Source organism: Pipistrellus kuhlii, unplaced genomic scaffold (genome assembly GCF_014108245.1).
Source record: "Pipistrellus kuhlii isolate mPipKuh1 unplaced genomic scaffold, mPipKuh1.p scaffold_m20_p_8, whole genome shotgun sequence".
Lineage (NCBI taxonomy): Eukaryota > Metazoa > Chordata > Mammalia > Chiroptera > Vespertilionidae > Pipistrellus > Pipistrellus kuhlii.
The window spans coordinates 20,180,577-20,206,624 of NW_023425584.1; the positions used below are offsets into that span (position 1 = coordinate 20,180,577).

General features: G+C 37.2%; 1 protein-coding gene across 11 annotated transcripts in view; it reads right to left on the reverse strand.

Moving 5' to 3' along the window:
• The window catches only part of SPINK5 (serine peptidase inhibitor Kazal type 5), a 69,565-nt gene that overhangs the window by 14,779 nt on the left and 28,738 nt on the right, over positions 1 to 26,048 (reverse strand). For 6 of the 11 annotated variants that reach the window (XR_006740739.1, XM_045576956.1, XM_045576953.1 and 3 more), the window contains exons 9-26: positions 25,710 to 25,837; positions 24,435 to 24,522; positions 22,848 to 22,975; positions 21,527 to 21,602; positions 18,974 to 19,101; positions 17,640 to 17,682; positions 17,178 to 17,305; positions 15,839 to 15,881; positions 15,377 to 15,504; positions 14,008 to 14,083; positions 13,547 to 13,674; positions 11,191 to 11,239; positions 8,704 to 8,831; positions 6,443 to 6,530; positions 4,890 to 5,017; positions 4,192 to 4,255; positions 1,746 to 1,873; positions 225 to 333 (exon numbers count right to left, since the gene is read on the reverse strand). Coding sequence is in view for 10 of the 11 variants with exons in the window: in XM_045576956.1 (XP_045432912.1) it covers positions 225 to 333; positions 1,746 to 1,873; positions 4,192 to 4,255; positions 4,890 to 5,017; positions 6,443 to 6,530; positions 8,704 to 8,831; positions 11,191 to 11,239; positions 13,547 to 13,674; positions 14,008 to 14,083; positions 15,377 to 15,504; positions 15,839 to 15,881; positions 17,178 to 17,305; positions 17,640 to 17,682; positions 18,974 to 19,101; positions 21,527 to 21,602; positions 22,848 to 22,975; positions 24,435 to 24,522; positions 25,710 to 25,837 (1,788 nt within the window). In the remaining variant the exon portion in view is untranslated. The remainder of the gene's footprint in view (positions 1 to 224; positions 334 to 1,745; positions 1,874 to 4,191; positions 4,256 to 4,889; positions 5,018 to 6,442; positions 6,531 to 8,703; positions 8,832 to 11,190; positions 11,240 to 13,546; positions 13,675 to 14,007; positions 14,084 to 15,376; positions 15,505 to 15,838; positions 15,882 to 17,177; positions 17,306 to 17,639; positions 17,683 to 18,973; positions 19,102 to 21,526; positions 21,603 to 22,847; positions 22,976 to 24,434; positions 24,523 to 25,709; positions 25,838 to 26,048) is intronic. The other 5 variants (XM_045576957.1, XM_045576958.1, XM_036423562.2 and 2 more) reach the window with 5 other exon arrangements.

Below are 26,048 nucleotides of genomic sequence, written 5' to 3' on the forward strand. Positions count from 1 at the left end.
ATTAACTATTCCAGATTTGAAGAGGACACAATGAGCCTTGGAGAGACTACAAATTGCTGAGATATTATATTACCCTAAAATTTTAAGGGGATGACCTACTGTTCTTCCAAGGACATTTTCACACTCTGCACTACACACATTTACTTTGTTCCACAGCCTTTGCCATGGTCTTACTGCCAATGAGTTGAGCTCACCTTGGTTATGAAATTAGAGGTATCTCTTACCTGAGCTTTTCCTCCACCACCACCACCACCACTACCACTGGAACCATGCTCTGAAGCAGTTCTTTGCTTTTCTGCTTCTTTTCTCATTCTTTCTTCATTTTCTTTCTGGCTGGAAATTAGAAAGTGGGAGGCAGAAGATAATAGATTACCGAGTGGAGTGCATGCCTATGCGTTTCTCATCATTTGGCCACATGAGATTGGCACAGAATTCACCAGCACTTATTGAACATCTAGTATGTTGCAAGCCTTCTTTGAAAAGAAAAAAGATGAATTATGCGTAGTCCTCATTGCCATAGAAGAAAACCAATATTTATAAATCACTAACAATACCAGGTGAGCAATTAATTAGTATTTCATAAAGGCTCACTGAATCTTCAGGTATTTCTCTCAAATACTTCATATTTAAGAGGTCCAAAAATAACGATTTTCTTTAATAAATGTGTTCTTACTTCTAGATTATCTCCCTTCCATGAAGAACAAAACACTGGAGTCACCTCTCACCCTCTTGGTTGGCTCAGATAGCTGTTGCCACAAAACACTAATTTCACCTTCACGGTATCTCCCATGCTGATCCGCTCACCTTATATCCTATTTCCCAGGCTCCAGTGACTTTACACTGGGTCTTTGTGAACCCCTACCATCACCTGGAGTATTCTTAATTTTAGTCCCTCCCTTCTGTTATTCTCCTTTATACTGCTGACATATGAATCTTCTTAAAGGAATCATATTCATCTATTACTTAAAAATTTTGCAGCCTTTCCACTTTATATATCAATAGGATTGACTAAAAATCCTTGATCTGGCATTCAAAGCTGGTGAAGTTTCTAAGTATTAACTAAAAAAATCTTGCATTTTACTGTACATATAACAGTTTTCTTAATTTTAGATCTTTACCTATGCTGTTCTCTTCTTTTGTTCTCATTCCTTTCAGTCCTGTCCTCATATTATCCAAATTATAAGGTCAAGTTCTATAGTTGAACTATTAACTTTCCCTTCCCTGAAGTAGTATAACATATTGTCTATCTCATTTTTCATTTGGCAGTGTATTATCAATATATTAACTAATGCCCATGTCTAATGAACTATATGATTTCTCAAAAGATCTTTCATTCATCTCTGTGAAACCATTATATACATTATACATTGTAGATGTTCAGTAAATGACTGTTGAATGGCAAATAATGTAGTCTTACTTCCAAACATTGTGTAAAAAGCTAATTTTCTGGTATTTTCAAAAGTATAGATAGAGTAGTTAGATTTTTTGTAAATTGATATGTTTTTCCCCCCCAGAGGAAATTAAAAAAATAATCCAGAAAAGGGAACAAATGATAGCAAAGGACTAACAATTCTATTGAGACAAATGTTGTGATCCATTGATAGGCTCCATCCCAGAACTAATAGAGAATATAGTAACAACCTAATATATTGTCTATTTCTAGAATTGCAATATTTATTAGCTCCCCAGCTCTTTGCCTCCCCAATTCTGTTGACCCACAGCAGGGGCTTCCTTTGTGCACTCACAAGACTGATTTACACATGGCACACTTATTGCCATGGGTCTTGCCATCTGGACCACGCACGGGATCATTTTCTCGTGTGCAAAAGAGATTTCCATTTTGCATTAGGCTCCGAAATTCACCGCATGTATCCTAAAAGAAGCAGAAAAGGTAAGAGCTTGAGTATTTTCGTGGAAATTATTTTGTTGGGTTCCTACTAAGTGCTTCCTAGGAAAAAAAGGGAAAATGACCTAAGGATTTCTTTTCTAGCAATTGTTTTTGCTCAATTCCTACTAAGCACACAGGACTTAAAAAGGTGTTATATCTTTTTTCCTCCTTGAGATTTAGCCCCTGAATTCAGACTGAAATTGCAATCACAAGCAAGCAATAATATTTTAATAAAGTGGGTTCTCTGAGGACTGGTCACATTTCTTACTATGGGTTTTATTGTCCATCTCTGTTATAATAATTAAAAAAATACACACCACAAAACACTGGACACATCATAGAATTTAAAAAAATGGGTTTAGATAGAACTTCAAAGTTTATGTGGTCCAACAATCATACTATATCTCAATCTCCTCTATATCATGCCTACCAAGAAGTTACCTAATTTGCACAGGAATACCTGCAGCAATAATAAAGACCATTATGCATTAAGTATTCCATATATGTCCTGGGTTGTTAAGAGAATGACATGAAATAATACACATGACTGACATCTCGGAAGTACTCAGTAAATGTTTGCTCCAGAATTATCTGAGCAATTAATAGAGAGTAAGAAATCACTTAAGATCATAGAATAGCAATTAGGATTAATTTTGAGGGGGTTATTTGTTTGTTTGCATCTTTTAGTTCAAGTTGAAACTCAATGAGGACAAAAGTAAGTTTTTTCCCCAGCTCTACTTTAAGGTTCGCTGCCATATTTCCTAACTGGTCATAGTTATCAATAAAAAATGTGGTATGAGAGGACAGTTTGTTGGTAGTAGCTAATATAAAGTAAGAAATAGTCAGATTCTGAAGAACTTTCTCTTGTAGATGTTGAAAAGTGATCAGATGAGCATATCATATTATTTTTAAATCCAGACCCGCAATTGTGGGAAATAAAATTGTAAACAAAACAATCAAGCAGAATTCCAAGTGTGATACTTTTGTCTAGAAATTATTTTTAATGTCAATAGTTTTTGGTGGGGACAAGGAAATGACCCCAAAATTGGGGAAAAAAATCTAACTGAATTCAGTCCTTTTAAATCAAGAAAATATTATTTAGGAAAGTTGCTTTTCTATTTTTTCCCTAACTGCTAACACCAGAAATATTTAAGGGTAAAGCACAATTTGACCAAATGTGACCATCTAAAAACTGCATGGTGTGTTAGAAATAATGCTAGATTAATGGACATAAGACACTGGGGGGATGGGATGAGGGCATGTGCCAAGGGGTAGGGGAGGCTGGGGGAAAAGGGAGATATATATTACTAATACTTTAAACATTAAAATTAAATTTTTTAAAAAAGAAAGAAAGAATGTAGATCGGTATCAGGGAGTCCAGGTTTGAATTCTATTGTTTTCATGTTTCAATTATAAAAACTCTGAAATATGATGACATGAATTCTGACATCAATATTCTCATTACGTTTCTAAGCAAGTACTTCTTTCTATCTGCTTTAAATTGTCACTTTAAAAATATGGGAATAAGTTAAATTAGGTCTTTGTAAGTAAAACATATTTTTCCTAGGGAAAAATATGGTCCACCAGATTTTTTATAAATAAAGTTTTATTGGAACACATCCATGCCCATTTGCTTTAGAGTAGGGGTGTCGAACTCAATCAGAGAAGGGGCCAAAATCTAAAATCCAGCCTAAATCGCGGGCCGAATGGTTTACTGAACAGTCATAAACTGTCATTGTGATGGAAACGCAGCGGAGTGCAGTGATGACAGCACGGTGCGGGCCACATTGCAAGGCCTGGCGGGACAGATTTGGCCCGAGGGCCTTGTGTTTGACACATGTGCTTTAGAGCTACAACAGCAAATAGAGACTCTGTTACAGAGACCAAACAACCACAATATAAAAATACCTACTTTATGGCTTATTAAGAAAATTTCTTCAACCCCGTGACTAACTGAACCTTGAGCTCTCTCACACAGGCTTCAGTAATTTTATGAATTATTTTTATTTTTTTAATTATATATTTTATTGATTTTTTACAGAGAGGAAGGGAGAGAGATAGAGAGATAGAAACGTCGATGAGAGAGAAATATTGACCAGCTGCCTCCTGTACACCCCCTACCAGGGATGTGCCCGCAACTAAGGTACATGCCCTTGACCGGAATCGAACCCGGGAACTTTCAGTCCACAGACCGAAGCTCTACCACTGAGCCAAACCAGTTTTGGCATGAATTATTTTTAAAGAGCAACTATAATACAAAACCCCATTCTTTCATTGTGGTCTGAACACTCCAGGACAGTTACCTTTTCGGCTTCTCTCTTAACTTTTGTTCTTAATTCAGCTTCTTTTTCTTTTGCTTCTTGTTGGCTAGAGGAGAACATGGGTGGAAAGAATCATTCCCAGCTCCCAGACATATAATCCTAAAGGGGAAGTCTCTCCAGATAGAAATATTCTATTCCTTCCCTTTCACAACCAACTTAGCTTCGGAGTCAAAAGGCAAATGCACACCCCCAGATTATTTTTGCTTTTAGTGTTGCTTAAACAATAACACACACTACAGTGAGCCAGCAAATAAATTTTCATATTTCTTTTAGAAAATAGAGATTTGTCCTCTCCCCAGAATGAAGCTAGAATACTTAAAAACAGTGACTAGATATTAGCAAATTTTCAATTGATAGGCCCAATAATTACATCTTTAGGTTATTCATGACAGTATGTATGCAGAGAACAGAAATCTCCATCCTTGTATGCCATTAGCTTGGGGTAGTTTCCCCTTAGCACATGGTCCTTCCTTGATGGTGATTCACGTGCCTTTCAGAGCACTGAGAACACTACAAAGAAATGCGCTAACTCTAAGGCTTTATCATAGGAAATCTCTCAATTCAAAGAAAGCCTTCATTTTCTACCTCATAGAGAGAACCTCCAATATCCTCTCTGTTGCCTGCCCCAAATGAAGGTATCTCCTCCAGTCAGCAGAAGCAGTGGCTAAAGATCTACTCACAAGAAGGCCTCACACATGGAACAGGTGTTGCCATGGATTTTCCCATCCAGGCCCTCAATGGGGTCATTCTCTCTAGTGCAGGGAAGTCGTCCGTTCCTCACATAGTTACGGTATTCTCTGCACAGCTCCTGCCAAGAATCGGGTAACTAAGTATTCTCACATTAACCCTTTGAAAACTATGATATAATGAACCAAAACATAATTGATAAATGGAAAAGGTGATGCAGAAGATTGATAATAGCCAAGATGCTTTCAGAGGTCCAGGTCACACATTATTTGGAACATAAGATTGTTGTTCCATATATTAAAAAACCTTCAATTCAATGTAAATATTAGTCTCTGCTCAGCAGCAGGAGATATAGAAAGAAGAGTAATTTATTGCTCCTTTTGTAAGGAAATTTGTGGTAGGCAGGACAATAGCTCCCAATCCCTAATCTCAAATTTGAATGAGCCCTAATACCCAGAGGTTGTGAATATCACCTTAGGGCAAAAGGAATTCACAGATGTGATTAAAGATGGGAGACTGAAATGGGGAGATTTTCCTGGAAATTCTACTGTGCCCAATGTAATCACAAAGTTCAGCCATTAAAACAAGGAGAATGAGACAGACGAGATAGTGAGAGGGAGACATGACAGCAAAAAAATAGAGATGAAATGTTGTTGTCTTTGCAGATGACAAAAGAGGTTCAAGAGCAAAGGGACATGAATGGCCTCTAGATGCTGGAAAAGGCAAAGAGACAAACTGTTTCCTGAATATTCTAGAAATGAACACAGCCTACCGATAGGAAAATTACAAATTGAAACTGTAAAATCTAAAGCACATCATGGGCATTAAAACTAGAACTTGTGGTCCAATTGCTTGCTCTCAAATTACTAATTACATACAGTCCTGAACTTCTTATCTAAGCCTCTGAATCTTCTTCTATAAAATACATATAGTAATACATTCCTTGAATGATTACTACAAAAATCAGTCATAAAATTGTTAGACCACATTGCATACAGTCGCAATGAAATAATTAATAGCCATCACCATTATAATTGTCATTATCATAGTATAATCATCATCATCATCATCATCTCTTTATCATCATCATAAAGATGTTAAGAAGCAAACCCAGGCTAAATGATGCTATGGAGTAATTTCTTCAAAATCTCACAGAAAATTAATTGGGATGAAAACTTAGGTAATTTTTTTTTCTTTAACTAATAAAAACCTTTACATGACAAGATATGGGGGCAATCTAAAATCTTCCTCTATTGGATTGCATTCAGACAACAAGACAATCTGCATGTACTTCTTTATTGGGATAATATAATTCACATGCTTAGTAGAGAAAAGGGTAGTTGACCTCATCTCAAATGCACAGGCAACTAGATGAAAGTTGTTATGAATAAACTGAACTGGAAGAAGGGATCTTCATATATAAAGATACGAATTCATTTTTTCAGTTTGGATAGTCAGTACAGACACTAGGATTGGGAGGAGGGAGCAAGGGCTGGCCTAGTGAGAATGGAATAGGTGAGCAGCTCCAATGACCTGAAATACCTACCTTTACTGTTTCTCTCTTAAATTTCTCAGCTTCAACTTTCGCCTTTTCTTCAGTACCATTATTTTTCTTCTCTTCTTCTTCAAGCTCACTGCAATAAAAAAAGAAGATGCAAACTAAATACAATTTTTCATTCTCTTTGGTAATGTGTTTTCAGAAGGAATGAGAATCTTTCAGACCAAAGGTAAGATTGAGTCTTCAGTACAATTTTATCCAGTTTAGGAGGTGCTAATACTTTGTCCATTTATGCAGATAAATTCAGTAGTTCCCAGCATCATTTAAAAATTAAAACCAGCATGATTTTTTTTTTATCAGTATGTGAACTTGAGGCGGTCTTTTTTTTATTAGTCTGTGCCTTCAACCAAAAAAAGCCTCAATTGCTTTGATTTTTTTTTAAATTGTGAAACTTTTTTTCTGTTTAAATAATTACCACATCAATGATAAAATAAAGGGATGAAACCAAGTAAAAAAAAATGGGTCTGTAATCAAAATAAACCACATTTCACTATAACATAAAAAATTATAAATATTATTTTAATGGCATTGATAATATTCAAGTTGAAATTCAAATTTTAGAGTGCAATAATGATTCAAGCCCAAGAAGTTTCAACAACTAATATTTGGAGGTTTTTCATGAACCTGATTGGCATTCTTGCCATTTTCTACTAACATGAAGCATAGTAAGGCTGGAAAATATCCTTAGCCTTTATCATGTCTAACCTAGTCATCACCTCTAAGAGAGAAACAGTAAAGGTAGGTATTTCAGGTCATTGGAGCTGCTCACCTATTCCATTCTCACTAGGCCAGCCCTTGCTCCCTCCTCCCAATCCTAGTGTCTGTACTGACTATCCAAACTGAAAAAATGAATTCGGATCTTTATATATGAAGATCCCTTCTTCCAGTTCAGTTTATTCATAACAACTTTCATCTAGTTGCCTGTGCATTTGAGATGAGGTCAACCACCCTTTTCTCTACTAAGCAGGTGAATTATATTATTCACATTACTCTCTACACTAAACCAAATCCAGCAGGTGAGAGAAAAGCCCTAATTTCTGCCCTGCCCTGTTAATCTCTTTTTATGGAACTTAAATCTTATACTTAACACTGGAAGAAGTCATGGGAAAGTTAAGGAGCAACATAAATTTGCACCTTTTTCAGAAGATATTATTTAAATATTTTTCTCAACATTTGTTTTAGCTTGAGATTAGGAGTTTAAGAAGGAGAACTAGAGGTGGTAATATGACATTAGCTTCTCCTGTATTTTTTTTCTTTTTCTTTTTTGTTAATCCTCACCAGAGGGTATTTTTTTCCATTGCTTTTCAGAGAGGGTGGGAAGGAAGGAGAAAGGGAGAGGGAGAGAAGGCAGAGGATATTTTTCCATTTCATTTCAGAGAGAGTGAGAAGGAAGGAGAGTGGGGGAGGGGGAGAGGAAGAGAGAGATATATCTATTTGAGAGAGACACATGGATTGACTGCTTCTCGAACACTCTCCCACCAGGAACTAGGGAACAAACCCACAAACCAGGTATGTGACTAGGAATCGAACCTGCACCTCTTTGGGTGTACAGGCTTATGCTCTAACCATATAACTACACTGGCTAGGGTGAGCTTCTCCTGTTTTGTCCCACACAGTGGAATAACACAATGGCCTATTAGGCCCTGAACCTAGCTTACCAAGAAGACATTTTAATAAACAGCTATGACATGGGCCTGCCTCTTAGGGGATTAACTCTCTACACTAAACCACTTCTCAGAGTATTTATTCCACCTGTGTATAGTAATATTTCTGAAAGGATAAATATGATTCTCTCTAGTTTATTTCTTATTCAGGTTATGTTAAGAGTCTTTACATATCAGACCCACAGAACTTTGTCTAAATGGTTTTCCCTTAACCAATATCTGAATATATTCATAGAATCATAAAATGTAGGGGTTGGAGAGGGACCAAAGAGATCATCCCACCCAGATTATCAAAATTCTGCTCTCTTTGTTCTTAATGATAATTATCAAATGTTAAGGAAATGTTGGCACTAAATTAAGACTTTTCCCCCCATTGCCTAATTAGGAGATAGAAGGATTATTGAATAGAGAATAACATTGTCATTATGTGATTCAACATTACCTAATGTCTTGTCCTTGTCCAAGTGCTTTTAAAATTACCTAGTATACAGTATATAATCTATACATCTCTGAAAAAAAAGTGTGAGATTCAGGGATGATTAATGATGAAGAAATTCCATGGGAAAGATAAGGGTAGATACTCACAACACAGTTGCACACATAGCACACTTGTTTCCATGCATTTTGCCATCTGGGCCACGGACAGGGTCATTCTCCCTGGTGCAGATGAGCATTCCATTCCTCACTTGGCTCCGGAACTCACTGCAGAGCTCCTGGAAAATGAAGAAAATATTTTCTCAGAGCAGTTTTCTACCCTTCCTGTACCTTTGCCTATTATGAGAAATAGGCAAAGAGTAAGAAGCAAAAAATCAATAAGTCTTTTCAAAGCTCATGTCACAGACTCAGAATTGTCCTGGCACTAAAGTAGATCTGTAAACATCCTCATCATTCTCCTGAGGGTGTTTACCATTCAGTTGTAGAAGAAGGCTGATACAATTGATAAAGAACAATATATATATTGTGTTGCACATCAGTCCACAAAAGCTACAAAAGATCAAAGGTGAGAAGAATCAATAGGACTCAAAAGAGAGGAACTGGTAATACTCTGAGCCTTCATGAGAAAGAAAGGAAATCTTTCCATTTACGACAATTTGGATGAAACTTGAGGGCGCTATGCTAAGTAAAATAAGTGAAGCAGAGAAGACAAATAGTGTATGATCTTACTTCTATGTGGAAAAAAGAAAGAGCCGAATTCATAGAAACAGAAAGTAGAATGGTTACCAAGTGGTTAACAAGGAATTGGAGGGCATGGAGGAAAATGGGGAGATGTCAGTAAAAAAGTACAAACTTATAGTCATAAGTCAAATCAGCTCTGGGGACCTATCATACATGGTGATTACACTTAACAATACCGTATTATATGCTTGAAAGTTGCTAAGAGTATATTTTAAATGTTCCTATCATACACACACAAATGTAATTCTGTGATGTGATGGAGGAGTTAACTAAAACTATGGTGGTAATCATTTCAAAATCAACACATTGTACACCTTAAACATATTCAATGTCATATGTCAATTATGTCTCAAGAAAGCTAGGAAAAAATAAGAGCAATGTGCAAAAAGAGAACATTGCTGAATTTTGATTTGTCTCTAGAGCCAAAGGAAAAAAGAGAAAAACACGCTCAACTAAGAAATAAAGAAATATTTGAAGATGTGGAGGAGAGAACAAGCATGACATCTGGAGAAGTTGACACCTTTCAGGGAGTTACTTGTTAAAGTGGGGGCTATAGACTTAAAACTGGAGAGCAACTACAGGAGTGGAGAGAAAAAGGAATGTGTTAGAATCATTTGAAAAATCTAAGACAACTTAGCAACTCCTCAGACATTATGGGTAAAACAAATTTTCAATTCTAAATTACCAACAACAACAACAACAAAAATGGTTTCAGCTAACATAAAGTTATTGAGGAAGGTAAACTTTTAAACTGTATCAACTTTTCCCAAGTAAATTATCAGGCTTATACTTTGCAACTATTGCTAGGAGATAGAATACATAAGGGTAAATCTTATATAGAGCTCTAATATGACAGTAATCTAGCATCTACATACAGTCAAATTTTGTTCTGCTACTTGTAAAATTATCTATATAATAAAAGCCTAAGTGATTGTTACTGTGAAATGACCGGAATGACTGATCGCTATGATGCACATTGACCACCAGGGGCAGCCGCTCAATGCGGGAGCTTCCCCCTCTTGGTCAGTGTGCTCCCACAGGGGAAGCAGCTGCTCAGCCAGAAGCTGGGCTCACAGTTGGGGAGTGCAGCAATGATGGCAGGAGCCTCTCCCACCTCCATGGCAGTGCGAAGGAGCAGTGAGCCAAGCAATAAGGAGCCTGTTGCTAAGGAGCAGTGAGCCAAGTGGTCAGGAGCAAAGAGCAAGGAGCCTAGTGGTAAGGAATGAGCAGGCAGGAGGTAAGGAGTGAGGGATCCTGGACAGTGAGAGGGCTCAGGCCAGGCTGAGAGACAAAGCCCTACCCCTCTCACTCCCAGTGCACTGGTTTCATACAACAGGCCTCTGGTAAAATTTTTAAAGCATGCAGAAAAAATACAGTAGATTAAAGTAACTAGAAAGTAAAAAATTTATGTAATTATCATTAACTATGAGTGAGAATAGTATTTCTTCCATATTTAGGAAGTGATAAAGAAGAAACATGATAAATATTTGTGCATTTTTTTGTAAATTGGACTAATATAAATGTTAAAGATCTTGTACTTTTTATTAGAAACAGCAGATATTTGAATTACATAAATCAAAATTAGTAAATTAAAAAGATTGATATTAATAATCTGTGCCTGACAACAGAGAATGAAGAAAAGTCGAATATGGAGACTATTCCTTATAAAGTTAATAACACTCCAATTTTCATGAAATGAAGCTCCAAATTTGAATTATCATGCAACAAAATTGGTCCTCTGCAAACTCCTAATCAAGATAATTTTCCCTCAGGTTAAAGGTTTTCTTTGTTCATTTCAGGCATGAAAATTGCATAGGAAAACATTTCTGCTGGTGAGGTAGCTAGAACGCTATTACAGAGAGAAAGGCATAACACTAGCATTCCTGAGAAAATTACCTTTGCAGCTTCTCTTTTAGCCTTTGCTCTTGCTCTTTCTTCTTGTTGACTATAAGTACCAGGATGTGGGGCGTCAGGGAAAAGAGAAGAAATTAATGTTAGTGCAGTAGAATAGATTCTTAACATTTACCAGTTGACCATTCATTGCTTTGACTAGTCTCAAGTAACCCCAAAGATCCAATCATAGTTGTTTGTAATTTTATTGGAATAGATTAGAATGACTATGCAAGAGAATGGGATGCAAGAGAAAGTCCCTTAATGAATAAATCTGTTTAGCTTCCCAGCAAATACACTGCAGAAAGAATTTCTTATTTGCCGATTCGTTTGCATCTGCAACAACTCTTTATAAAGTGGTAATATTTGGCTTTTGAGAGGCAATATAGCATGGTAGCTAGGAGGACAAAACTCAAGCCAGATTGCTTAAGAAGCACAAAAAATCTTAATCTCTTTGTGGCTTCCTCATCTTTAAATGGGAAGGATAAAGGAGAGACAGGATAGTAAGTTAGTAAGAATACTTTTTTCATTAGACTATCATGAGCCTGAAATGAGTTGATACATTAGAATACAAATAGAATAAACAAATGATTGACAAAAGTGATATAAGAGATTGGTATTCTCATCAGTGTAATCATTATTATCAGTGACTTCTCCAAAAGCAGGCATATGATGGAAGTGAAGTGAGAGTGACAGTTCTTAATCATTTTGGATAACTAACAGTGTTGCAAGCTGAGTTTAGTGAATGGATCTATGGCATAATTGAATCTATAACACAAGCAATTTAATAATGTTATATAGACAGAAAAATATAAAATAATTTGTAAAAATGTTTTAATATGTTCCAATCAATGTAAAACTTGTCCATTAATCAAATTAAAACTTTTTAAAAGTTTAAGAGAATGCTTGAATATGATTTTAAGTGTGCAAAAAAAGACTATAGAGGGAAGAATAATTCTCAAGAAAGTCAATACCCTTTATTAACATAACCATAAAATATGACGTAAAAAAACTGTATTTCTTTTGGATATGAAATTTTATAGTGATGAGGAAATTATTTAAACAACTCCAAAATTGTGAGGTTTCTTATACTTATTTAAAACGAAAACTGATCTAAACTTTATCATGAGTCTTAACTAAAAAATTCAAGAAGCATTTTCTTTCCATACAGGGAAATTGTAAGGAAGTATCAGAGTTGACCATTAAATGACAGAATGACTTCCTTGTCACTGGGAGATTAATGTAGAGGTAAAGAAAAAAAGACTGAAACATGCCTAATATAGCTAAATACAACTACCACAAGCTGATCATGGCTTTGCTAAATTATCATATACTGTCTACATCATACATTGAGAAATATTATCACTTTGTTTTTCTTGTGTTGATTTTCCTATCATTCACAACCTCTCTGAGCCTTTAATTTCTATCTAAAACTTATAATACAGAATTTATTTCATGTTTGTTGATAAGATTAAATGAGATTAGGTAGCAAAGCTCTTGGCAAGTATCGATACAAAACAATTATATGCATTCAATGAACACTGATGACAATGAATACATAGTCATCATCTTGACTTCTATCTAACAGATGTTTAGTGTTTCCATGGCCCAAATAATATGGGATCAATCTGGGTTCTGTTGTTTTCTACCAGAAAAAAACTGCATGACTAACTACTAAATCCAGAGAGAGAAAATAAATTGGAGTATCCCTTTGGACAAAGATCAAAAGACTTACAGAATGACAGGCTTGTTTCAGGGGACATAGCATGTCATTTATTGTACAGTTATATCTTAGTCCCCTTTAAATGGTCATCCAACTCCTACACGAGAAGGTCACCATTCCCGAAGCAGCCTCTCCTTCCCTAACTGTTGCAAAGTTCATCTTTATGTTGCACTCAGACCTGTCCCCCATAGCTCTCATCCATTTTAATTCTATTCCTTGAGATCACACAAAACGAGTAGACAGATAGTGAATTAAAATAAAATTTCCTAATTTTTTCTGAGTACCATAATGATATTTTACATGTAATCTCATCCATTTCCTATTTCAGCTGGTAATCCTGCGCAGAACTAAAAGCAATGAGTAAGATTATCATAAAGTGTTTTCTTTCCTGAATAAAATATTCTGAGTTCTGAAAGATCCTAAAAGAGATTATTCTGTTTCTTTTTACATCACAATAATTCCCTGAGAGCTCTCTAAACTTGCTATTTGGGATTTGTGCTATTTTTTTTTTTTTTAACTTAAATGTGACACCCAAAATTAAATGCTACACTGGAGAGGAAAATGTATTATTTGCAATTGTTTGAGAATTTCTCTTAGTTCTATCTCCCCACTCCTTCAGAAGCCCTGAGCTCTACTCACAAGAAGACCTCGCACATGGAACAGGTATTGCCATGCATTTTCCCGTCTGGGCCCTGGATGGGGTCGTTCTCTCTGGTGCAAGGCAGTTTGCCATTCCTCACATACTTGCGGTATTCACTGCACAACTCCTGTGAAACGGAGGAGACAAGTTTGAGGTATTGAACACAGGTAGGATCACATTGCAAAAATAACTGGAGACTGGACTTTCTCTTAAGTGGGGATCGGCAACTGGCCTATTTTAGAATAGTTCTTAATTTTGAAGACATGAATATTTTCAGGTGATGAAATAATGGATCCTCAACTGAAAAATAGCCACACACGTGTCTATGCACCCATGGAAAAAACACACAAACAGAAACTGTCCGCATGTTTCCTACAGCCTCAGGGAATTTATGGGTTCACTGAGTGCCATGTATGGGTCCCAGGTCCATATGCCTCTGACTTGGAAAAGGTCCCCTCACCTCAAAGGAAGCTGTCTCAGATTGTCTTTTATTTCTTGATTCAGCTTCCTTCTTTTTCTTTTCTTCTTCTGCTTGGCTAAAAGAGAGTGATTAAAGAAAGAAATGAGCAAGTCATAAAATCTCCAGGTTGAAATTGATCTCAAATATCATCGAATTGCTACAGTTAATGGCAATTTAATTCTATGCCTAACATTGTGCTCACATTAATAAAATCCTCACAAGTGCATGTGGCAGAAGTACTATTTTAAGCCCAATTTCAGGTGAGAAAACTGACAGAATGTAGAGCTTTCCAAGGACATAGAATTAATAAATCCAGGCAGAATGTCAAGCCTACTCAGAGGTGGTTTTCTAAACTTCTAGTACTCACAGCTGTATCTCTGGTTATTATCTCGCTTTGCTCTAATCTGCCCACCAGTTTTCTACCTCTGTAATCCTTGAAATCCCATGCTAGGTCATTTCATCCTTAAAGTCCTCAAGCTTTAGAAAGTGTCTCCTGGCATTGAGCCGAATCTGTCTCCTACAGGTCCTACTTACTGGCCCCACATCCACCCATGGAGACAACCTAGAACTTCTCCGTTTACACATTTAAAGACAAAAACTATTTTGACATTTCCAGACTGCGATTTTCCCTTGACTAAGTGTACTGAGCCTTCATAATCCTCAAAGGCTGTGGTTTTCATGCATTTCTCAATTTCCTCTAAATATGTTTTTGTCTTTCTGTTGAAATGGCTCTCTCATAACTGAACATAGTAATGAAGCAGAAGGTTAATCTGAACCCAATGCTTATATTTTCTAGAATCCTTTTCATAACAATAATTATCTAGTGGAAGAGAGAAACATTAAGCAAATAGTCACATGTGTAAATTTACTCCTGACTGTGATTACTATGAAGAAGAAAAAGTTCTGGGTATGATGAGGGAGAAATTTGGGGGTAGGAGCATAGAGTAGGTTTCAACAAAGCTCTTCAAGCTGACAAGACACGTGGAGGAGTCAACTCCACCAGATACCAGTCATTCCTTATTCTAAACCATTCCTCCAGGCCCTGTGTATGGACTGAAGCACTGTTTTGCACATTGGTTTGATTGCTTGGGGATCAATGGTGTGATTTCAGATGATTTTATCCTCCACCCTGCACAGGTCAGGTCCTTGGTCTACATCTTTTTTCACTTCCATGGGAGCTTAACCAAGCAGTGATTGAGATATTGGAATTATTCTTACATAATTAGGACATGGTGCAAAAAGGTGGCACAATAATGCCATGGATAAAAAACAAAGCCAATTTAAAAAATAAGATATTACAGCTGAAAATAAGGAAACATGGCAGAAAGGACAAAACCCTCCCATATTTTCCAGCTGCAGCATTACTCACAAGAAGACCTCACACATAGAGCAGGTGTTGCCATGCATTTTCCCATCTGGGCCCTGGATGGGGTCGTTCTCTCTGGTGCAAGGCAGTTTGCCATTCCTCACATACTTGCGGTATTCACTGCACAACTCCTGTGAAACAGAGGAGGAAAGTTTAAGGTATTGAACACAGGTAGGATCACACTGCAAGAATAACTGGAGACTGGACTTTCTCTTAAGTGGGGATCGGCAACTGGCCTATTTTAGAATAGTTCTTAATTTTGAAGACATGAATATTTTCAAGTGATGAAATAATGGATCCTCAATTGCAAAAAAGCCACTCACATGTCTATGCACACATGGAAACAAACACACAAACAGAAACTGTCTGCATGTTTCCTACAGCTTCAGGGAATTTATGGGTTCATTGAGTGCCATGTATGGGTCCCAGGTCCATATGCCTCTGACTTGAAGAAGATCCACTCACCTCAAAGGAAGCTGCTTCCTTCTTTTTCTTTTCTTCTGCTTGGCTAAAAGAGAGTGATTAAGAAAGAAATGAGCAAGTCATAAAATCTCCAGGTTGAAATTGATCTCAAATATCATCGAATTGCTACAGTTAATGGCAATTTAATTCTGTGCCTAACATTATGCTCACATTAATAAAATCCTCACAAGTGCATGTGGAAGAAGTACTATTTTAAGCCCAATTTCAGGTGAGAAAACTGACAGAATGTAGAGCTTTCCAAGGGCATAGAATTAATAAATCCAGGCAGAATGTCAAGCCTACTCAGAGGTGGTTTTCTAAACTTCTAGTACTCACAGCTGTATCTCTGGTTATAATCTCGCTTTGCTCTAATCTACCCATCAGTTTTCTAACTATGTAATCCTTGAAATCCCATGCTAGGTCATTTCATCCTTAAAGTCCTCAAGCTTTAGAAAGTGCTTCCTGGCATTGAGCCGAATCTGTCTTCTACAGGTGCCACTCGCTGGCCCCATGTTCACCCACCCATGGAGACAACCTAGAACTTCGCCATTTGCACATTTAAAGACAAAAACTACTTGGACATTTCCAGACTGAGATTTTCCCTTGGCTAAGTATACTGAGCCTTCATAATCCTCAAAGGTTGTGGTTTTCATGCATTTCTCTATTTCCTCTAAATATGTTTTTGTCTTCCTGTTGAAGTGGCTCTCTCATAACTGAACATAGTAATGAAGCAGAAGGTTAATCTGAACCCAATGCTTATATTTTCGAGAATCCCTTTCATAATAATAATTATCTAGTGGAAGAGAGAAACATTAAGCAAATAGTCACATGTATAAATTTACTCCTGACTGTGATTACTACAATGAAGGAAAAGTTCTGGAAATGATGAGGGAGAAATTTGGGGGTAGGAGCATAGAGTAGGTTTCAACAATGCTCTTCAAGCTGACAAGACACGTGGAGGAGTCAACTCCACCAGATACCAGTCATTCCTTATTCTAAACCATTCCTCCAGGTCCTGTGTATGGACTGAGGCACTGTTTTGCACATTGTTTTGATTGCTTGGGGATCAATGGTGTGATTTCAGATGATTTCATCCTCCACCCTGCACAGGCCAGGTCCTTGGTCTACATCTTTTTTCACTTCCATGGGAGCTTAGCCAAGCAGTGATTGAGATATGGGAATTATTCTTACATAATTGGGACATGGTGCAAAAAGGTGGCACAATAATACCATGGATAAGAAACAAATCCAATTTAAAAAATAAGATATTAAAGCTAAAAATAAGGAAACATGGCAGAAAGGACAAAACCCTCCCATATTTTCCAGCTGCAGCATTACTCACAAGAAGACCTCACACATAGAGCAGGTGTTGCCATGCATTTTCCCATCTGGGCCCTGGATGGGGTCGTTCTCTCTGGTGCAAGGCAGTTTGCCATTCCTCACATACTTGCGGTATTCACTGCACAATTCCTGTGAAACGGAGGAGACAAGTTTGAGGTATTGAACACAGGTAGGATCACACTGCAAGAATAACTGGAGACTGGACTTTCTCTTAAGTGGGGATCGGCAACTGGCCTATTTTAGAATAGTTCTTAATTTTGAAGACATGAATGTTTTCAAGTGATGAAATAATGGATCCTCAATTGCAAAAAAGCCACTCACATGTCTATGCACACATGGAAACAAACACACAAACAGAAACTGTCTGCATGTTTCCTACAGCTTCAGGGAATTTATGGGTTCACTGAGTGCCATGTATGGGTCCCAGGTCCATATGCCTCTGACTTGGAGAAGATCCCCTCACCTCAAAGGAAGCTGCTTCCTTCTTTTTCTTTTCTTCTGCTTGGCTAAAAGAGAGTGATTAAGAAAGAAATGAGCAAGTCATAAAATCTCCAGGTTGAAATTGATCTCAAATATCATCGAATTGCTACAGTTAATGACAATTTAATTCTGTGCCTAATATTGTGCTCATATTACTAAAATCCTCACAAGTGCATGTGGAAGAAGTACTATTTTAAGCCCAATTTCAGGTGAGAAAACTGACAGAATGTAGAGCTTTCCAAGGACATAGAATTAATAAATCCAGGCAGAATGTAAAGCCTACTCAGAGGTGGTTTTCTAAACTTCCAGTACTCACAGCTGTATCTCTGGTTATTATCTCGCTTTGCTCTAATCTGCCCATCAGTTTTTTACCTCTGTAATCCTTGAAATCCCATGCTAGGTCATTTCATCCTTAAAGTCCTCAAGCTTTAGAAAGTGTCTCCTGGCATTGAGCCGAATCTGTCTCCTACAGGTCCTACTTACTGGCCCCACATCCACCCATGGACACAACCTAAAACTTCTCCATTTGCACATTTAAAGACAAAACTACTTGGACATTTCCAGACTGAGATTTTCCCTTGGCTAAGTGTGCTGAGCCTTCATAATCCTCAAAGGTTGTGGTTTTCATGAATTTCTCTATTTCCTCTAAATATGTTTTTGTCTTCCTATTGAAGTGGCTCTCTCATAACTGAACATAGTAATGAAGCAGAAGGTTAATCTGAACCCAATGCTTATATTTTCTAGAATCCCTTTCATAATAATAATTATCTAGTGGAAGAGAGAAACATTAAGCAAATAGTCACATGTATAAATTTACTCCTGACTGTGATTTCTACAAAGAAGGAAAAGTTCTGGAAATGATGAGGGAGAAATTTGGGGGTAGGAGCATAGAGTAGGTTTCAACAAAGCTCTTCAAGCTGACAAGACACGTGGAGGAGTCAACTCCACCAGATACCAGTCATTCCTTATTCTAAACCATTCCTCCAGGCCCTGTGTATGGACTGAGGCACTGTTTTGCACATTGGTTTGTTTGCTTGGGGATCAATGGTGTGATTTCAGATGATTTCATCCTCCACCCTGCACAGGCCAGGTCCTTGGTCTACATCTTTTTTCACTTCCATGGGAGCTTAACCAAGCAGTGATTGAGATATTGGAATTATTCTTACATAATTAGGACATGGTGCAAAAAGGTGGCACAATAATGCCATGGATAAAAAACAAAGCCAATTTAAAAAATAAGATATTACAGCTGAAAATAAGGAAACATGGCAGAAAGGACAAAACCCTCCCATATTTTCCAGCTGCAGCATTACTCACAAGAAGACCTCACACATAGAGCAGGTGTTGCCATGCATTTTCCCATCTGGGCCCTGGATGGGGTCGTTCTCTCTGGTGCAAGGCAGTTTGCCATTCCTCACATACTTGCGGTATTCACTGCACAACTCCTGTCAAAACAGAGAAATAAGTGGGACATACATTTCATTTCTCTTCAAAGCAGCAGATCAAAACATCTACAGTGGCAGAATCTAATGTTAGGTTTCTCTGAGCCCAGGATTTTAGCTGTTTCTCTCTCAAATGTAAAGTTCAATTAAACAAATAACAATCATCAATTGATAAGAGATGGGAGCAAATAAGACATATTAGGATGTCACAATATAATAAAAGAAATTGACAAGTTAACTTCACTGTAACCTAAGCAGAATATAATAAGTGTGAACATCAGGTACAATAAAATCTGAGAATTTGAGAAGTTGAGACCATGAAATCTGATTGTAGAAAGCAGGGAGGTGTCAGGGAATAAGAATAATTTGACTGAGACCATGAAGAATAAATACGATTTGCTCCTTATTCAATGGACTGGAGAATATGCATATTGGAATGCTAAGATGAGCTGTGAGATACAAGTAGAAACCTACATGACATATATGGCATATAACAGAATATCAACTTCTGATTACAGGTAAAGTTGCATCAAAAAATTAAAAATGGAGCTGCCATTTGACCCCGTGATCCTAACTGTAGGAATATATCCTAAGAAGCCTGCATCACCAATCAGAAAGAACATTTTTATCCTTATGTTCATAGCAGTGCTATTTACAACAGCTAAGATCTGGAAACAGCCCAAATTCCCATCAGTTGATGTGGGCGGGGGGGGGGGGGGGGGGGGGGGAGAAAGGGTATGGTACATTTACACAACAGAATACTATGCAGCTATAAAAAAGTGAGATCTCTTACCCATTGAGACAGCATGGAAGGACTTTGAGAGTATTATGCTAAGTGAAATAAGTCAGTCAGAGAAAGACAAGTATCACATGATCTCACTTATATGTATAATCTAATGAACAAAATAAACTGATAAACAAAATAGATCTAGAGACATGGAAGCATGCAACAGACTGAGGATCCTCAAAAGGAAGGGGAAAGGGGAGGGAAGAGATTAACTGAAGATCTCATATGCATATAGGCATAACCCATGGACACAGACAATACTGGGGTGAAGGCCTGGAGAGTGGATGGGAGTGGGGAGGAATGAGTCAATGGAAAAAAAAAAAAAAGAAGCCAGATAAGGAGACAAGGAGATTGAGATGCATCCTTGATCAGACATGAAACAAGCTATTTGTGGATTTAAGAAGAGCAGTATTGTGACCTGAATAATATTTTGAAACTTTACTCTGTGTGTGGGAGAACAGCTGGAAAAGGGAGAGAACAAAACTTAGATGAAAGATTAGGAAACTTTCATCATCAAAACAATAGGTGACAATAACTTACATAAGGCTATGGGAACAGATATTGTGACATTTCAGAAGTAAAAATCACGCTTTAAAAAAATGTTTTTTTTGATTTGAGAGAGAGAAAGAGAAAGGGAGAGGGAGACAGAGATTGAAACACTGGTAAGAGAAACAAAATCAATCTGCTACTTCCTGCACTCCCCTACTGGGGATTGAATTGCAACTGGGATATGTGTCCTGACTAGGAATTAAGTGGTGACCTCTTGGTACATAGGTTGATGCTCAACCACTGAGCCACACTGGCCAAGCTAAAAATTATGCATTTTTTTTAAAAAAAATATCTATGATCAATGTATTTTTATCCCATCTCAGATATGAAATTTCAAAAATTCTTATGTAGAAAACATGCATGTAGAGTTTCTGAAAGGTGGTAAGCAAAAATCAGCCCAGTCTGTAATTGATGAAACCATAACTGTTTTTCAGGCTTTGGATTAGTTATTTTTATTATACATGGTTAGTCTCAGTAGCAGCAAGAATTGATCAAGTTCCCATAGTATTCTTGTCAATGTCACCCCCAGATTGAAGGATTATGATTTTCTGGGGGCGTGGGAGTTATAAGGCAACTAGAGGCCCAGATGTTCTGGAGGGGGGTGTCTCTCAGCCCAGCCTGACCCTTTCACAGTCTGGAAGTCCTCAGGGTGGGAGGCCACCTTGCGATCCGGGTAAAGTGAGGCCCCATCACACCTCTGCTTCTGCCACTATCGGCAGCACAAGCCTTGGCCAGCTCTGATTACCTGAGCTAGGGGGGCTGAGGGGACTGGGGGACTCTAGAGGCAGGCGCACAGAGCAGCTGGGCCTACCTGGGGGTGGGTCCAGCCTTGTCACACACCTGCTGTCCTGGCAGGGATGAGGGGACTGGATGCCACCATCTTGTGGCTGTGGGTGCCACCATCTTTGAGGGCAGGGCAGTCAATTAGCATATCCCCTCCTTATTGGCTGTGGGCACTGCCATCTTTACCAAGGTGTTAGGGTCAGTTAGCATATTCCCTCTATTTCAGATAGGATATTCCAACCTTTAGGCTCTTTGAAGTATGTTCAAATTATCATGCTAAGTAGGACTTATGGGATGTATTCAACTCACTGCAAATAAAGATGCTTCTCCAGGTTCTCTCTTATTCCTTGCTTCTGCCTTTTTCTTTGCTTTTGCTTCTGCTTGGCTGAATGAGAGAAAAAGAGAGGAGCCATAGGACCAAATATACAGATAATAGTTTCTCGATATTCCTGCATTGCTAAACTGTCCTCCCTCCTTAGAAAGAAGCGATTTTGTCCTTTTATCACTACATACCAATGAGAAGCAACAAAACCGCCTCCAGTATGGCTAGATGCCATAACTTCTTCATAGTTTCTGCTTAACTTTGAGAGAAAGAGTGTAATTGTGCATCTGGAAAACTTGCTTTCTCTAAATTACCTTTCTTGCCTGTGGTCAGAAAAGAAACATTATTAAGGTCCATAAAGGAGATGATCAAAGCTGGTACTGTGGAGACATTACACCTGAAGGGTGAAGGCAGCCGTAACAAAGCGTATCAACTGGTCCCTTCCTTTCATGACTGGAAATGAGGCAGAGAGGGCTTTGGCTACACTTTCAAGGCATGTGAACTAGTCAAGGTCTTTTCCCTTACGTCTATGAACTATCTACCTCATCATGCACACTTAACTTTATTAACTCATCTTAAATGTATTGCTTCTTCATGTCTGTGTTATCTGAAGACAAAATCTATGGTGAGAAGAAAAAGGCCACAACAGCCCATGGTAAACTAAACGAGCCTAAATTTGATTTGAACAATAGAACTGCATGATATGTACAGTTAACTGATGTTATTTCAACTATGCATGATTAGCAATCAAACAAGAGGTTGTAGATTCTAAACGTGAATCAATGAATTGAACTAAGCTCAATCACATAAATTAAGAGTAGCTCCAAATTTTGAAAGCAAGCTTTCAATTGTCACTTAGTGGAAAATGTTATGTAAAGTAACATGTATTGTAATTTTATAAGGTTCATGGTGGTTTCATGGGCAACTTTAACTCTAGTAATCAAATTTCCACATTACGTGTGAAGTTTTGGGCCCTTACGCCTCTGGAGGATGAGATGCCTATTAACTTATATAAACTGTTCAACTATAAAATTTCAAAGTAGGAAAAAACTTGGTATTTGTACAAGTTCATACTTATCAGAATGTTCCAGTGCTAAGAGAATGAGTGACACGTGAGGGCAAAACAGATACCTTAAAATAAATAGCTCTAGGTACTTACTCCCAGCTCGGTTACTAACACTTTCAGTGTAACTTACTCAATTCACTTCCCTATTTCAAGCCACAGTTTCCTCATATCTGAAATAATCAGGTTTTTTAGTTTAGCTGTAAGGTCCCTTCACATCTTGACAATTAAAGCTCTATACTCACTAGAAGGCTTGACACATGGAACACAAGTTGCCATGCATTTTCCCATCTGGACCACGAACAGGGTCATTTTCTCTGGTACAGAAAAGTATTCCATTCTTTGCATGACCCTTATATTCATTGCAGAGTTTCTGAATAATGAAAATGAGATAGTTCCATTTAGTTCTATGTTTATAATTTTTAGGTACTCTCTCTTTTTTTAATTTAAATTCTTTATTGGTTAATATGTTACACAAGTCTCCTCTCCTCCCCTCCCCCAATTGACCTTTCCCTGGCTACCCCCAACCTCCAGCACACAACCCCCACATCCCTTCACCTACTGGTCCCATCTGTGTCCATTGTTATGCTCATATGCATGCATATAAGTCCTTTGGTTGATCTCTTACTCCCTCACCCACCCTCCCTTCCCCTGCCACCTTCCCTCATAGGGTAGATTCTCTTTATTAAAAATATTTAAAAAGAAGAATAATAAAAATAAAGCTTTTAAGATTTAGACTCTCAAATTTTAAGTTAAGGGGATATAAATATAAATGTGACTTAGCTCTTCTATTATTCAAGTGAAAAAGATAAGGAATGACAATATAAAAAGCTAAGAGATGGCACAAGTCAGAATTCAGTGCATACAAGCACAGAGGAAAGAATAATTCATGGAAATTCAGAGAAGAGCTTATATCTGATTTGTATTGTTAGGATAATTTCCAGGAACACAATGTGGCAAAAAGTCCTTCAAAAGTAAAAATTATATGTAAAGACACAGAGGCATAAAAGGACATGTTATTTCAAGCTAATCCTTTGTGGTCATGAGTATAGTGGCTGAAGAATTAGTGGGCAAAGTCATTAGGGAACTGGTTAAAAGGAGACCTTGAAGATAAGTCAAAACCAGGCTACTAAAGTTTAAAAGAAATTTGGACTTTATTCTTAGAAAATGGGAAATGATAAATATTTACAGCAGAAAAGAATACAATCAAACCTTTGTTTTAGAAAGACTATCCAGTGAGATATGTGGAGGATTTGAGTGACTAGAGACTGAAGGGAAACTATAGAAAAAAAGAAAGGAAGCCAAAACTGGTTTGGCTCAGTGGATAGAGCGTCGGTCTATGGATTGAAGGGTCCCAGGTTGATTCAGGTCAAGGGCATGTACCTTGGTTGCAGGCACATCCCCAGTAAGGGGGTGTGCAGGAGGCAGCTGATAGATGTTTCTCTTTCATTGACGTTTCTAACTCTCTATCCCTCTCCCTTTCTCTCTGTAAAAATTCAATAAAATATATTTTAAAAAAAATAAAGGAAAAAAGAAAAGGATAAAATTGGAGTCAGATAATTCTTTGATATATACCTGCATTTAGAAATAGGGAACTATTTTATTAATATGACTTGATTAATTTCCTCCAAATAGAGCTAAAAATTGTAATGTCATACTTATTATTTTATTATTATAAATCTTATAAAATAATAACTATAAATTAGTTTCCAGAATACCCATCAGTAGTGGAGAAAAAAATGAACCAATGTTGAAAATGTATTCTAGAGTAAGATGCACATACGCACACATACTACAAAAGTTCTAAGTAGATTGATCAAACTAATCCTCACCTCAATTTCTCTTTTAACTTTAACTTTTTCTTCAGCTTTTCTCAGGTTTTCAGCTGCTTTATATTTTTCTTCTGAAAAGCGCCGTTTTCTAGAGAAAGAAACAAAAGCAAACAAATGACTATAATGCTTTAAATCTTCATGTTATAAAACTGTCGTTTAGGCACAAGTAGAAAACAACTAAGTATTCCTGAGTTCTTGTACAAACACTTTCTGATCACCTTAAAGTCCCTTTTCAAATTGAAATCTCCACTGTTTCCCCAAAGAACCCCTTTCTTTCATTTTGCCTTCATGCATACCATTTCCTTTCATTGTAATGATCTTTTTTTTTTAATCATCTTCATTTCTTCTAAATCTCCCCAGCTTAAATTTTCCCTTCTTTAAGAAGACATCTTAGACCTCAAAGTGAAAATGAGTCCTACATCTGTCATTGCTGTTTTCATACCTGAATATTCACCTCTTATGGTACATTTTCATTTGGTTGTGCCCTGTGTGTGTGTGTGTGTGTGTGTGCATATCCATGGCTTTTTTTCTGCTATTTAGCCTTAGTCTTCATTCATATAGTCATTAAACATTTAGTTAGTAACTGTTTTTTGGCAAGCATTAGCCTGGGCATATAGCACAACAGTATACAAAACAAACACTGAGCTATAAGTTCCTGTCTTTTTGGAACTTAGAGTTCAATAGCGAAGACTGATAGTCAATAAGCAGTCATAGAAAAAATTCCCCATTACCAACTGCAATAACTGTTATGAAATAAAATCAATAAGAGTTATAAAAATTGAATCTCAATGAGAGATTTTAGGCGGTCTTATCCAAGGTAAGATAATGTTAAAATGCAATCCATGGAAGAGAAGACATTAACTGGTCAAGACTGAGACAAGCTGGAATAAGGGAGCACAGAGAAAGAACAGAGAGAGTTCAAGGATCTAGAGAAAGTGTGATGATCACAATGAGAAAATTAATGAAGGACACAAAGTCTTGGTACCTGCTTTTACCCTCATTTTATATTATGGATATCTCATAGAAGGCTTACAAAATTCATGAGAAGAAATATTAAGAAGTATTTTGTTATCCAACCTTCTCACTGAGTAATAAAATCCATTTGTACTCAGAAATAGACATATATCATTAGGATCTATTTAGCAGGTGGTATTATAATTTGTAGAGAACATAAAACTGCTCGAAATTCTGAACAAATCTTCTCCTCAACACCGTTCTTACTCATCATTCCAATCAACCGCCACTTCACTCCAGAGACCCCACATCTGTACTCACAAAATATCAGCACACAGGGCACATTTGTTGCCATGCATCCTGCCATCAGGCCCACGGACTGGGTCACTCTCTCGGGTACAAAAAAGCCTTCCATTCTTCGCTTGGTTTTCATATTCTTTGCAAAAATCCTTTAAAAAGACAAGCAATTACATTGAACACATTTCTACATTTTAACACAGAATGTATACCAGAACTTCATAGTTAAAGAATGTCAGATCTCAAAGGTGTTGTTAAACACATATTACATATTAATAAGAATTAATAAAAAATAGTAATTACAGTATAAAATTACTCAGTGTCTATATTTCCTATGTGGTATATTTATTAAAAGGTAAAAGA